Below are 15,612 nucleotides of genomic sequence, written 5' to 3'. Positions count from 1 at the left end.
AAATATGCCAACTGTGCTCATATTTAAACAACACCTTTGCTGCATATTGTTTTTCCTTCAGACTGCATACTGCCAGAGTATTTTTGCTACTCTTCCTACAAAACCAACCAACAAGGCAGAGCTTGCTTATTTACATAAGCTGCATTTTAGAGGAAAGGACAATTTGTTTGCAAAATACTTCAATTGGGATACCACCATGCATCGCCATGTGTGTAGTTATTAAAAGCAGGCAGTAGAGGGCAGTATAGGAGAAATCAAAAGGTGGCACACAAACTCTCAGTCAGTAAAATATGTATCTTGTAAACAGGTCCACAAAGATTTGTTTGTGAAGCATTTTTTAAAATCTATTATCAGTTCATATACTCCAGATATGAATTAAATGAATTTCATCTTAACTGATTTAAGTTACATACAATTTGTTATTTAAGAGTCTGTTAAAGAAAAGTATTGATAGTTATTAATCAGTGTTGTACTGTAATAACGTGAATTTACTCAACTGTACTTAACTACAAATTTGAGATACTTGTACTTTACCTGAGTATTTCCTTTCCGTGCCACTTTACACTTCGACTCACATCCTAGAGGGAAATATTGTATTTTGTACTCCCCTACATTTGTCTGACAGCTTTAGTAACTAGTTACAAATTAATTCTAATGCATGGTTCGAGCTTCACAAATGTGAAGAATTGCTGCTTTTCCTTTCAATCATTTAAATTTATTTTTGACAATATTAAGGATTTTCTGCATCAATCAGTTTTTCCTTATACTTATAGGTACATTTTCTTAATTATAATTACTTTTACTAAAGTGACAATGCAGGATTTTTACTTGTAGTGGAGTATTTTCGAGTGCTATTAGTACTTTCAATATAGGATCAGAATACTATCAACCATTGGTTTTAATGTCAGTGGTCTATGTAGTGATAGGGTTAGGTACTTCAACCTTTGGCAGTCCATTGATTTAGGCATGTATGCATTGCATTTTTCCTGTATGCATATCAGACAAATGTAATGTAATGACAAGAGTACAAAATAACAGCTATGACCTGCAAACCAATTCTTTAAAGTTTACAACCCAATGGCAGCCAGGGGTCACAGTGTCATCGGGTAAACATATTGCAATCATATAATTAATGGACATTTTTGAAAAGTGAAGTCATAGCCGAGAAATCACCAAGTGACCTGGAGATCAGGACGACACCCAGCTGATTATCATCTCTATTCAAAGCCGTTCATTACACAGTGACTGCATATGAACTCATATTCCTTTGTTCAGTCACTCTTATAATAATGTGCTCTGTAAAATAAAAGGCACAAGAGTTGAACCATTATGCAATCACTCCAGTTGAAGAAAGTAACTCTTCTGTGTAAACTGTATTCATCACAGTTCACAGCACTTGAGACAGCCATTCTCTGATATTTGTGGTTAATATTGCTTTATGTCATCAATAACTGGAGGTAAACGCCCACATACCTACACTTAATCTATTCTGCTCATTAAAGATTTAATCAGTGTATTAATATGGATATTACATATTAATCAGTATGTCAAAAAAAGAGCTATTGCACATTAGGATCTCTACACTCAGTTGCAGTAAATTTAGCTTGATGAGTCATGCTGTCAATTAACTGAGCAGTATCAAATTGATGAACTAAACGTTTATCATTGTTTTTGTTTATTATGTAACAGCTGATACTTCCCAAAATGGGTCCTGAATAGATGCAGTGCGGTACAACACGTTTTATTTAAAGATTGTAATTCATAACAGACTCTGATGCGTTGCATTAATCACACACTGTACAAGTAGTGTGTGAGCAATATACCGTATATAATGTGTTGTGATATGTTTGCTCTGGGGTCAGCTGCTGATTTGAACTCGATTGAGTTAATGCTCTCTAAAGAGGTACACAGAGCCACAGAGATGAGGTCACATATAAACTGGTAAGTTAACATGTTGAGCAACCGACACATGAGTGTGTTTTCACCAATGAATACTCATTTAAGAATGTAAATGGTTACAATCTTAATTTGTCATCATCAAGCATGTAAAATACATATATGTATATATCAGCGGGGATTATTTGCTGCCAGTTACTCCGACTTCCAACATGAGCCCAGCTGTCCAGTTAAAAAGATGAAGATGCTTGATTGTATTGGCAGCTCTTCCACTTTAAACCTTTTGTTCATGTTATTTCTGATGGATTACAGAAAGCAATGTACAGATAGGGTGCTTTTTTTTCTCCCATCAAACATGGAAGTGTTTGGCGGCAGTAGCTGTTGAGGGACTTGGCTTGGGAACTGGACTATCAGCAATTCAAGTCCCCGCACTGACCAAGTACAGAGTGTTTACTCACTATAGCTGCAGAGGTGCCAGTTCTTCCTTGGGTAAGGCTTCTAAGACTAGGATTAGTTATATGCAGAGACTAAATTTCACTGTGTGCTGTGTTCATGTTTACAAACGTCATTTGTAGTAAGAAACCGATCCAGTAATTAGCAGTAATTTCATAAAAAAGTTTGGTTACCTCCACAGTATCCGTCAAATAAAAAAAAATAAAAAATAAAAAATATATACAGATTTAGTTAGCATTCATTACAGATTGATTATATTGTTCACTTAGTCCACCAATTAACTTGATGTGTAAAATGTTATCGATACCAAAAAAGTAATCCAAACTGGGTTTAAAAAAAAGAATTGTAACAAATACTGGAGTCGTATTGTTCATGATACAATGACATCATTTTCACAGTAAGAACATAGTATAGCTTGGCGTTGGTCCAGACAAAAATGAATGTGTTGTAGGGCCTAATCAGCTGTCTGAATGTCAGTCTTTTGCACCGCAAAGTCCTCCTCAATCTGCTCCAGGTTCAACTTCTGTGCTTGTTAATTGCCAAGCGCTCCTCAAAAGTTTTCAAACACTATGAATATGGGTTCTCCAATCACATGGGACGAACAGGCACTGGAACGAAAGGAAGAAGCGTGACATCAGAGATACTCTTGTGAATAGGGCACAAACATGACTCAGAAGCTCGGATGTCAAGCAGCCAGTGAAACCATCGATACATGAAGCATGCAAATCAGGCTATAGGTGCTGTGCTACTGCAGAATGGCTTAGCAGTTACACATGCTTTGAAAGCACTGACCAAGGCACAAGTTAACTATGCCCAAATTGAAAAGGAAATGCTTGCCATTGATCAAGGAGACTCCTTCTATAAGCACAACCCCTACCAGCATGTAATACACAAGCCAGGAAATAGAAGTTGTCACTGGAAGTAAACTTTTCGTTATGATTATTGTGTTCATAATAATTTTTGTTCATGTTTATTCTAACTTCCCACTGATGTTTATCTATATGCAAATATGTGTCATGTGTACTTTGACCAGGTTAAAGATGGCTGAATAAATAAACATGTGTCATGCCGGTCACTGACTAGCTAATAGTCCGGAATTAACAAACAGCACAAACAGCACAGAGGCCTCACACCGCTCACTGAGGGTACAAGTTCCTCAGTTAACAAAGAAGTCGCAGCTGGAGGATCCTACATGAGCAATTTAGCATTTAGCATTTAGACCAGATCCAGCATGCATCTGATGGCAATGCAACATTCTGGGTGTGTTTGATTTGGGTCACTTGGCTTGTTGACAGGGTGGTGCATTAAATCACTGCTTAAATAAGGCAGATAAAGGATGTTCGTAGCCATTCTAGAGGATGAAACATACAACTGCCTATAACTAACAGATCTACAATTTTATCATAAAGACTATCATGACAAAAGGACTTTTTACTCCACTACAGTATTTAGCAGTTACTTTGCAAATTAAAACTTGTACTGGGGTGCCCCTGTGGCATTGGTGTTAAGATGCCCACCATGAAGTTCAATTTGCAACTCTCTTTCCCTCACTTCCTGTCATCTCTCTGCTGAATATAAGACTTGAATAGTCCCAAATATTTAGAATAAACGAGAACAAACATACACATATGAGTATATAATGAATCCAGTTCCATTATGACCAGTGGTTACTGCTTAACTGTAAATGCATTCGTAAAAATAATCCAGTCATTTTGTATATAATAATAAAACACTGTCCGGGGTAATTCTGCTTGCTTAATAATTGTCCAAAAACAGTCTCATCATTTCTATTCAATTTCTTTAACAAACGGACCAGTGTCTTCCAGCTCACCATTTGGCATTGTCATACAAGGGTAATAAGTTGAGGACTAGCGATAAAGGACCTCCTTCCTGTAACAACTGAATGATTCCCCTATCAAACATCTTTTACTGTATGCCACTTTAATGAAACCAGGGTTAAGTTATTTTTATAGCAGCCCAAAAAAAACTATCACAGAAAATATAGTGATGGGGAATAACTTTTTGGGAAAAGAGAGGAAGGGAAAAATAATGAAGTAACTGTAACACATTTTTCTCTCTTTGTATTCACTAACTAGTCCAGTGTGAATAATATATCTTTCTGTTACTTCAATGTTATTAATAACGCATGCATGTCTCTTTCTGTACAGGGTCACATCTCATCCATAAGGACTTATGACCCATTTTGGTCTGACAAGTGACAAACTAATTCCACCATCACAGACCCCTATAAGAGCATACAGCATATTCAAGACGGCTGTACGGCTGTACGGCTGTACCCAGCGCTAGAAACAAATAATCAGACTTTATCTCTTTCGATGGCATCCAATGTGCGTTTCATTCTCTAATGAAGACTTAAAATTGCAACACATCGAGTGAAAAAAGACATCCGCTGGTTAATTGAATCATCACGGTTGAGCAGGTTTGAGATTAATTCCACGTAAGGAGAAGATCAAAAGCGAGCCAGTTACAAGGAAGTCGAGGGGAATAAGAGCACTGAGGCTTGTGGGATAATCCCATTAAGAGCTACTCATTCATTCAGACTGAGGATCCAGAGCTGTACAGTATGCCAGAGATTAGGGCCGTGGTGGAGAGGGGTCCCAAGCAAACCTGTATTCTCACAGTTTTAGAACATATTATTCGGTGCTCTCAGTATTAAGCCTTTTTAATTATGATTTTTGAGCAATGATCAACCACTATGGAAGCTATTTCAGAGTTTGTCTCTGGAACAGATTGGATTACCAAAATGAAGAGAAATGCATGCGTCATTGCTTAATACTGATCGCCAAGGAAATATTTGAATACATTGGAATTAACACACATTGACAAAGCAAACACATGTAATGTAGCAGGGTATAGCGATGACGTCTTCTATGACGAAACTGCAAGCATTTGATCTAAGATCAGACTTCGTTCTTCTGGAATCTTGGTTAACACACACAATTCATCATGAGGGGGGACATGAATGTCTGTACCACATTTCATGGCAATCCTTTCAGTATTTGTAGAGATATTGTACTTAAAACCACAAAAGTCATGGTGGCGCTTAGAGGAAGAGTCACCAAAGTCATCAAAGTTTATCCTCTGGGTACTGCACATATCTGAGGACAATATGCCAATCTAATAGTTGTTGAGATGTTTCAGTCAAGACCAAAGTGGTGTCGCCAGCTTTGCTAAAAAAGCTAAACTCATTGATCTGTAAATGTGATACAGGTTTGTTAAAAAAAAGAAATCTCCTTCTTGATAAATAAATGTTCAAACCCCGGTACCACACATTCACATCCAATATGGTATTTAGTGTTGGACAAGACGAAAGAATATTCCCACGTTTTCAGATCTGTGGTTCTGGGTAAAATCCTGCAGAATCATACCAGTAAAACAAACACCAAGTGAGCATGTTGTTCTACGATGAAATGGAAGAAATGCTCATAGAGACAGAGTGACTCACAAAAGCGGAACATGAACAAATGTGCTTCATCATGCAAGTCATGTTTATTTTTTAATTGTCAAGGCATTATAAACACAAGAGAAAGCAGAGCATGTAAAACCTCCCAAAGAATACTGAAATTTGAGGTTTGAAATGAATGCTCTTGCCAAGAAATATAACGTATCCCACATTTTCTTGACAAACAAACTAATCAGAGAACAATTAAATCCACCATCTTCCATATATTTGATGTAGTTCAAATACATATTCTCTGATCAAAGCGAACAATGTTAGGACATGAAATAAAATATTTGGCAAAACAATACAAAATATGTATTGACGGCACCAGTACAACTGCTGTATTTACAGAGTGATGGACAATGGTGTTGTTGTGTGCGTGCGTTCATAAGTGTGTGTGTGTGTGTGTGTGTGTGTGTATGTGTGCGTGCAGAATGTGTGTGATCTCATTCCACAGAGCAGAAGTTATCCAGAGCATTCTCTCGGGTCTTGGGGAGCTCACGTTGCTCCAGCAGTCGGTACTGGAAGGAAACGCGGTTGATATAGTTCCCACTGGACACCAGCCTCACCACCGAGTTATCGCAACCAATCTTCATCTGGGCTGAAGGGCCGAAGAGAAAAACAGATACTTTACACTGGACTAAACACAGAGCAGTCTCGTTCTGCATATCATAACATATTGTAATTTTAAAATGTATGAATTGCTCATTCTACTGTTAATAAAAGGTCCTTGATTATACTCTGTATTTATAAGAGTCGTGGATTGTTTTTCCAGAAACTATGGGAATGTATTGTTCTTTATTTTTCTAATATAAAAATCAGGTACAAATCAAGGTGTAAAATACAATTTGAGGGATGATCTTTTATTTTCTATTATTGGAAGCACATTCTGCACTGTCCTCACCAAGAGAGGACCCTGCTGCTCTTACACTGTGGTGAACAGTGTTTTGAAGTGCGCGATCAAAATATGTTGCTGGAATTAAATTTGAATGTGTTTGTCAATACACATGGTGAAATGTACCAAACTGTGTTCAAGAAATGTGCAAACAATATTAGCTAAACTAAATAATAGTGAGGCTAGGCTCAGAGTATAGTATAGTGTAGTATAGTATAGTATAGTGTAGTATAGTATCGTGTAGTATAGTGTAGTATAGAATAGTGTAGTATAGTATAGTATAGTGTACTATAGTATCGTGTAGTATAGTGTAGTGTAGAATAGTGTAGTATAGTATAGTGTAGTATAGAGTAGCATAGTATATTATAGTATAGTGTAGTATAGTGTAGTATAGTATAGTATAGTATAGTGTAGTATAGAATCGTGTAGTATAGAATAGTGTAGTATAGTATACTGTAGTATAGAGTAGTATAGTGTTGTGTAGTATAGTATAGTACAGTGTAGTATAGTGTAGTCTCGTATAGTATCGTATAGTATAGTATAGTGTAGTATAGTGTAGTATAGTGTAGTATAGTATAGTGTAGTATAGTGTAGTATAGTGTAGTATAGTATAGTATCGTATAGTATAGTGTAGTATAGTGTAGTATAGTGTAGTATAATATAGAATAGTATAGTGTAGTGTAGTATAGCATAGTATAGTGTAGTATAGTATAGTGTAGTATAGTATAGTATAGTATAGTGTAGTATAGTGTAGCATAGTATAGTATAGTATAGTGTAGTACCGTGTAGTATAGTATAGTATAGTATAGTATAGTATAGTATAGTATAGTGTAGTATAGTGTAGTATAGTATAGTATAGTGTAGTATAGTGTAGTATAGTATAGTGTAGTATAGAATAGAATATAGAATAGTATAGTGTAGTATAGAATAGAGTATAGAATACTATAGTGTAGTATAGTATAGTGTAGTATAGTATAGTGTAGTATAGTGTAGTATAGTGTAGTATAGTATAGTGTAGTATCGTGTAGTATAGTGTAGTATAGTGTAGTATAGTATAGTATAGAATAGAATATAGAATAGTATAGTGTAGTATAGAATAGAGTATAGAATAGTATAGTGTAGTATAGTGTAGTATAGTGTAGTATAGTATAGTATAGTATAGTGTAGTATAGTGTAGTATAGTATAGTATAGAATAGAATATAGAATAGTATAGTGTAGTATAGAATAGAGTATAGAATAGTATAGTGTAGTATAGTATAGTATAGTGTAGTATAGTATAGTGTAGTATAGTGTAGTATAGTATAGTGTAGTATAGTGTAGTATAGTATAGTATAGTATAGTGTAGTATAGTATAGTATAGTATAGTATAGTATAGTGTAGTATAGTGTAGTATAGTATAGTATAGTGTAGTATAGTGTAGTATAGTATAGTATAGTGTAGTATAGAATAGAATATAGAATAGTATAGTGTAGTATAGTATAGTGTAGTATAGAATAGTATAGTATAGTATAGTATAGTGTAGTATAGTGTAGTATAGTGTAGTATAGTATAGTATAGTATAGTGTAGTGTAGTGTAGTGTAGTATAGTATAGTGTAGTATAGAATAGAATATAGAATAGTATAGTCCTTGTCCAGTACAAGAAGACTGATTTCCTGCTGTTACAATGAAAATCACAGATTCACATCGGAGGGAAACAGAAGGGGCTCAGACTCACCGAGCCCAGTGAGGGAGAAACAGAGGTCAGCCATGGGGAACATCATAGAGGTGTCCACCCCATTCCCCCCTAGCAGCTCCACATAGTCACCTGACCCCGAACAGCCCGCCCACACCTGTCTCTGTAAAAAGAAGGAAACAACTAAATATTCTGGTTCTGAAATGCAGCAGTTCCTTTATTAAGTCTGCATAATAAAGTCTCATGTTAAAAGGTACCTCGTGGTTTTGATGTGTTGATGAGCAGGTTCAGGTTCTGATTGTATCTTGTGTACACGAGCACATGCAAGTAATTCAATTAGTTATAATAATAAGGAAGACTAGAATCACCCCCTCACGGTTATATGCCCAACCTGTCAATTTGTTTTTTGTTTTTTCATCAATGTCAGTCCAAAATGTCATCACTTCATCATAATATCATAATAGACATATATGTGATATTGTTATAATTTGCATATTAATTACTAAGTTATGGACAATAACCTTTTTTTGGAGGTCATAGTGACCTTTGACCACTAAATTCGAATCAGTTCATCGTTATGTCCAAGTGGATGTTTGTGCCGAATTTTCCTTACTGAGATATTGCATTCAAGAGAAAAGACAGACAGACGTAGATAATTCCTCCGTCCATGGCTGTCGCCGGCGCAGAGGCATAAAAAAAAACATTCAATCCATTTGTCACAACTCAATGTGTTGGTAAGAAATACTGAAAGTACACTTGAAATAATAGGCTGCTTCAAATATACATTTTTTTATTTAAAAAAAAAGAAAGGTGTATGAGGTGTTTTTGCTTGTAATAAGTGAAAAGACAATCTGCCAATGGAACAAATAAATATTCTTGAAATAAGATGTGATATGTATGCCATTCAAGATAAATAAACATATCTTGAAATTAGCTGGGACATCTCATTTGAGCTACATTTCATTCGTGTCATCAAACGCCTGAAATGCTCAAGAAGTATTTTTTCACTGAACAAGATATTCAAGATGAATTGTCTGAAACCAAGTCTTTATATTTCACTGAAAGACACTTGTTAAGTGATTGTGTCTTATATTAAGTGTCACAAGATACTTTGACCTGCAATTAGACAAATATACTAAAAAAATCCAGAGAGTACCTTTAAATTCCGGCTTGGTCGGCATACTGTCAGTTCATGTGGTATTGATTCGAGAAATAATTATGAATACTGCTAATAGAGAGTTTAATCTAACTATAGGCAGTTGTCTGAGATTATGTTCATAATAACTCTATAAAGCTTAAAGCTTAAGGGTACTATCCTACTTCTATCCATATCCTCCTCTTTTATCACATACTTTTTACATAAAATATGATTATAGACAGTTTTATTAAAGTGTTCATATAAATCATCTTGGAAATTGTAACTCTTTCGGCTTTCCACAACACTCGAGTGGGTAGGTCAGATTATTATATTTGGCCCAGCAAATGCAGTACTTTGCAGTTAATCATAATGTCAACAGTCCGGAGGACGGCTTCGGATCAGCTGCCAACATCTTCACGAGTCATTTTGTTTTGTTCAGTCTTACATCAACACGCTTTACACAATCTCTGTCCTTCTCTAACTTTAAGAGATTTGGATTCCATGTGGTGTTTATCACTTTTGGATTTCATAAATGGCTTTGAACCCGTTTAGTGAATACTTACAGCTCAACAATGAGCTGCAAGAAAGCACCTTAAAGCAGAGAGGAGCTGCAAATTCGACACGCCACAAGCAACCCCTTTCACATTTCACAAGTAGCTTTCTTTTCCACAACATAAACAGTATTCGTCAGAATCTGTCCAACATCTCGAGCATTCGGTTACAAACTGTGACGTCTCATGCCCAGTTTTGCTTGTGAGAGCAGCTGAGTGACGCTCCTACACGTAGCTATCGTGCACTCACACAGGTGTTCTCACTTTGCCTCATCCTCTTGCCATGGAAGTCCGATAAGACTTTGTTGCACCTGTTTGTAGAAGTTCACTGCTGATGTTTTTCACTAACGATACCTGAGCTCTCATGTCCCTACGGTAACATGAAATAAATAGCTGGAGCCAGCAGGCAGATTTTGTTACATTTGGACAGGCTAGCTAAACTATGCAAACTGTCTCCTTGCTGTAGCTACATATGTAACAGACAGACAGGACCGTGGTGCTGATCCCCAACTCTCAGCAAGAAAGCAGATAAGCATAATATATCCAAATATGTTGAACCCTTGTTTGTGTGTGTGTGTGTGTGTGTCTCACCTTCGGGCTGACTTCATTGCTCTTGGCCTGCCCAAGGCTCAGATCTGTCAGTCGGATCTCCACGGGGTAGATGATGGAGAAGCTGCAGTTCCTGCGCTGGTGTTGCATCACCATGGTGAAGCTGCCCTCTGGACTCTGAGACATGATGTTACAGGCTTTACACACAAACACACACGCACGCGCGTGCACACACACACACACACACACACACACACACACACACGGGGAGAGAAACTCATTACTGACACCTCATGTCATAAATTGGACAAGATCAAGGCTGACTGCGGGGAGGGGACACAATTAGGTCTGAGCATGGAAATCCAATTACAGTTCTGATGACAAAGATAAGAAAATAACGACATTTGAATTGATAACAATATGGTAGACTAGACAGGCACCGACGGGAGTCGGAACAGTTTACTCCTGCGGACATGTTGTTCTTTTAGGAACATTTTCGTGGTGAAGTGTTATTTGTTCCATAACATTTGAAGATTAGACTTTTAACTGTTGTGTGTTTCATCTGTTACAGTTTCAGGTTGGTAACTGTCCCTCACATACAAAGGAGCAGACTCAATATAAATACAAATTTATATTTTTTTGTAAAACTTCAGGTGAAATGTTTTTTATTTATTAGACTCAACACGCGTTGAAGGACAAACATTGTTTGTTAAATGATGTGTTCTATGTATATCACATTGTTGCATGTACAGAGATATGAACACTGTTTTCAGGCCAGTTTTACTCAATTGAAGTGACCTTGTGACACAGCAGAGACTTGGGATCGGATAAAACAAAGGACCAGAATTGTGGACGGCTGCAGTTAGTGGTCAATATATAAATGCGTCCTCACACATTGGCCTGAGATTTATGCTGTTTACCTACAGATAATCCATTCAAACTCCCTTTTTTTGTGTGTCAGTGCTCTTTCTTTGTCCGTTTTTTTCTCGCGGCCACGCTGTGATTGTTATGTTGCTTGACACAGCGCTAACACCGTGTTTGTCGAGCAGCTGGAAAACAGGTGCATGCCTCTCATTCAATCTCTTCCTGTCGCTCTCGGCCTTGATTAATGCTCGACCAGGCGTAAATGTCCAGGAAGATCACACATGCGTGCACACACAAGTCACCAGCCTAGTCCTCTTTGTCAAAACGCATATAAAAGTAAAATAACACAAATCTGATTTAAATGCAAGGCCTTGGAGCTCGTGTTTTTCTTTTTCTCTCAGGTTTTTCTGTTTACAATCTAGTTTTTATGGATGTTGTGTCTGTTTATTTAGCTTTTTAGCCGTCGAGTGTTTTCAAGGAGGTGCAGCAGGACTCACGGAAGGGGTTGTGTAGCTTTCTGACAGCGAGGGTGAAGCCACTGTTGGGGCTGTGAATGCGAAAGAAGATCATGGCAACGTTCTGAGAGGAGCGGCTGGTGGCTGCCGGCGCTGCGGAGGAGCAGTAGTCCGTGTAGCGCTGGTGTAGGGGGAGCTGGTGGTCCTGCCTGCTGGGGAACTTCTCTCCCTTCAGGACCCAGCCGTCAAACATCTGTAGGAAGAAAATCACGGTTTCTTCACTTCTCCTGGAGAATGTGTACAGCTCAAGTTTACACGTAATGAACATTTGCTGAGTATATCAACTTTACTGTTAATGAATGAGTTGATAGATAGTGTCCCAAACATCTTTGTGTTTTCTATTGGGGGGGGGGCTGTGGCTACAGAGGTAGTGCAGGTTGTCCACGAATTGCAAGATTGGCGGTTTGATCCCAGCGCATGTCATTGGGCAAGAAACTGAATGAAGGCTGTGCCATCGGTGTGTGTGTGTGTGTGTGTGGGTGTGAAAGAACATCAGATCTGATCTTGATGAGCAGTTTTCTGTCTTCAGTGTATGAATGTGTGTGAATACTGGCATGTAGTGTAAAGCGATATAAATATAGCAATATATATATATATATATATATATATATATATATATATATATATATATATATATATATATATATTAGGGGTGTAACGGTTCACAAAATTCACGGTTGGGTTCGGTACGATACAGTGGAGCCACGGTTCGGTATGTTTCGGTACAGTAGAAAACTATAAATGCCAGAGAAATGTACTTGATTTTAAAATATATTTATTCATTACAACTAACAACATAACCTTATTATTTCACTTTGAACAATGATTTGAACAACTATACCTGAGTGACCCATCTTCTGGGGTGTCTTCTTAGCAACACATAAGCATAAAAAACAAAAACTGCTCCTTAATGTTATGTAGTATTGTTACTTACATCTTGCTTACATCTTGTATTGTTACTTACATCTTGTATTGTTACTTACATCTTGCAAAAGAGATTTTTAATCTCAATGGGACTACCTGGTTAAATAAAGGTTTTTAAAATGTTTCTTTATTTTTTATTCAAACGTATTCGGTTCGTCATGCGTACCGAACCGTGAGCCTCGTACCGAACGGTTCAATACGAATACGCGTACCGTTACACCCCTAATATTTATATATTCAAATCCTTATTGACTTAATTCAACAGTCTTTGAATATCAAGAAAATATCTGAGCGAATCAAGATTGAGTTAAAAAGGCAACTTTATTTTAGTCCAATACAGTTTTTAGCACAGCGTCTACACTGATCATGTGTCATGAATTATATTTCATTCCAACAATAATACAACATGGATCATAGAATTAAATATATGCAGATAGTGTGTTCAAAAATGAAGATGTGAGCTGTTTGGTTGTTTGGCATCTTTGTCCTGCTATAACCCTGACACAACCTTGCCTGTAACCTCAGTCCGTGTGATAAAAGTTTATTCCCACCATGCCTTTTACCACTTTGGCCCACACAAAATGACTCTGCAGTGTAACTGGCAGGCTTGGCTGCACAACTAAAGCCTTCCCACACATGCTCTGCGTAATGTGTCCAATGCACAGAGGATTCAGTGGGGTGTTTGGCCCCTTAAACCACCGCCTTAACGCTGCTTGGCACCATTTTAACCAAACAGGAGAAGATGAAAAAGAAATTCAAAAGTTTGAATTGCAAAGCCCTGTACTTGCTGCCTTCCACTCACAAAGGGGTTGGGGGCGATGCGTGGGTGTTATTTTTGGTGAGTGGAGCCAACCTTGATGAAGTCTCCGGCGCTGCAGTCCATGTTGACATCAGACAGCTCCAGGCTGATGACCTCACTGGGCTCAGCGATGATGAAGGCAGCACAGGCCAGCTGTGGTTGAGACGCCGCAAAGGTGAAGTAGCCATCAGTGGCCAGCATGTCCAAGCATCCTACAAAGCACACACACACACACACACACATTACTTTTTCACAATGACAGAGAAGAGATTCACACACTTATCTGTTGACGACCAGTAAACCTCAAGGATTCTGTGTGATCTTCAAAGATTGGGCTCACAGTGTGATCTGATAATCAGCTTTATGTTGCGTCAACTTTTTCCTGCTCAAACGGTAGAGCTCAAATGGCTCTGGGTGACTTTGTGCCAAAATTATTCATTGATTTAATTCTGGTGGAAATGAACGACTCAAAAATGATTTCTGACATTTCTAACATTTTTGCTCTGTGTATTTACTACATCCAAATACTAAATGCATGTCCTATATGACTGCATGTGCTGTATCATGTACAGTACAGATCTAAGGATTAATTAAGTGATTCATCGATTGATTGAGTAATAAAAATGTGCTCTGCAGTTCCTGCCTGGACACTACCACTGCAATGATCATCTCTGCACTGAATGTTTTAAATCCATCACTTAGCATACTTTTAATTACGTAAACGGTCCACTTGTTGTTTGCCAAGTCGGTAAGCATAATCATCTAGAATTGAAGCCATTGTTTACTGCAGCACTTACTGAGAGGTCGGCGGAAAATAAAATCCTCTGATTCTCTTTTCTGGTCCAAACTGAGCAGAGAGTATAATCCATCCGCAGCTTCGTTGTCCTGAATAAAACATAACGGAAATGGAAGGTCAGAATTTGACTTTTGCAGCTGTTCTCGCAGAAACGTTCAGGAATTATTGATTATCAATCAACAAAAAAAAAGCCCTTACCTCAATGTAGCGACTGAGCCCCGTCCTTGATGAGAGGGAGATCAGAAAGAGGAACAGCTGTGTGCGCAGAGCCACCGACATGCTGAAGTGCGTCTCTCGGTAAAGTGTTTCCTGAAGCTGTAGGGGGGAAATAACGGCGCTGTGTGAGAGGTGGCGGCTTTTATAGCAGCACAGACAGACAGGCGGGCCAACATCGGAGGGTCACTCACAAACACTCAATCGTGAAATTCTTACCCGTATTAGCCTACATTAGCTTGGCTCTGTGGGAATTAATCCCTTTGTTCAAAAGCCGGAATGTCAAACTGCCAAATTGCAAACATAATATTGCTTGTAGGCCGTTTCATTGTGCGGTGCAGTTATTACATTATGATGGCACTTTATTGAGACAGAAAGGAAGCTAACGCACAAAAACTAATTGCAGGTGTGCAACATATTTCACATCTTATCAATAATTATTTTCATGTTACGTATTTATAGAACACCTTTTAACATTTGGCCAGACGAAAATAAACCTTATTGGCCAATTTACATGCACGTTCTCCGTTGGATCAATGTGTATTGTCCCTATATATATCTAATATTGGGTTAAAACATTCATTTGACATCTTCTTATAAGGGATGAATGCTTGGGGACACATATGAGTGTATACCCCGGGTTCAGTTCCGAACAGCAGGAGCTCAGCTATTCAAAATAAATCACCATGCAGTGTTTGTGAGTGGGAAGCCAGTGAGGGGTCATTTGGCAGCGGTGGTCGAAAGGTCAGAGAAGCCAGCTTGTGACTGGAGCTTCAACGGCCTGTGAGGTACAGGTCTAACATCTGTAGGCCTTTGCCTCAGCGCAAATGCTGACTGGGGAGGAAACGTTTTCTGATAGCACAGATGCTGGAATAAATCACC

General features: G+C 38.0%; 1 protein-coding gene across 1 annotated transcript; it reads right to left on the bottom strand.

The window, feature by feature from the left end:
• Positions 1 to 6,183: 6,183 nt before the first annotated feature.
• Positions 6,184 to 14,804, bottom strand: LOC306779298 (corticotropin-releasing factor-binding protein-like). Its single transcript, XM_079271164.1, has 7 exons — positions 14,716 to 14,804; positions 14,519 to 14,606; positions 13,776 to 13,933; positions 11,981 to 12,191; positions 10,662 to 10,816; positions 8,424 to 8,544; positions 6,184 to 6,413 (listed from the first exon to the last, which is right to left on the bottom strand). The coding sequence occupies exons 1-7, from the start codon at positions 14,794 to 14,796 to the stop codon at positions 6,259 to 6,261; spliced, it is 969 nt and encodes a 322-aa protein (XP_079127290.1). The 5' UTR covers positions 14,797 to 14,804; the 3' UTR covers positions 6,184 to 6,258.
• Positions 14,805 to 15,612: the final 808 nt, after the last annotated feature.

This window comes from Melanostigma gelatinosum, assembly GCF_949748355.1.
Source record: "Melanostigma gelatinosum genome assembly, chromosome: 6".
NCBI lineage: Eukaryota > Metazoa > Chordata > Actinopteri > Perciformes > Zoarcidae > Melanostigma > Melanostigma gelatinosum.
The sequence above is the reverse complement of the archived record's forward strand: the minus strand, read 5'-3'. Positions and strand labels throughout refer to the sequence as shown.

What these genes read in the sequence shown, in the direction of transcription:
- LOC306779298 (XM_079271164.1), bottom strand. Translation starts at nt 14,796, where the DNA reads ATGTCGGTGGCTCTGCGCACACAGCTGTTCCTCTTTCTGATCTCCCTC. An exon ending in GCAATGAAGTCAGCCCGAAG is followed by an intron (nt 8,545 to 10,661) that starts GTGAGACACACA and finishes TTCTTTTTACAG; the next exon opens with AGACAGGTGTGGGCGGGCTG. An exon ending in TTTCTCCCTCACTGGGCTCG is followed by an intron (nt 6,414 to 8,423) that starts GTGAGTCTGAGC and finishes TCGGCCCTTCAG; the next exon opens with CCCAGATGAAGATTGGTTGC.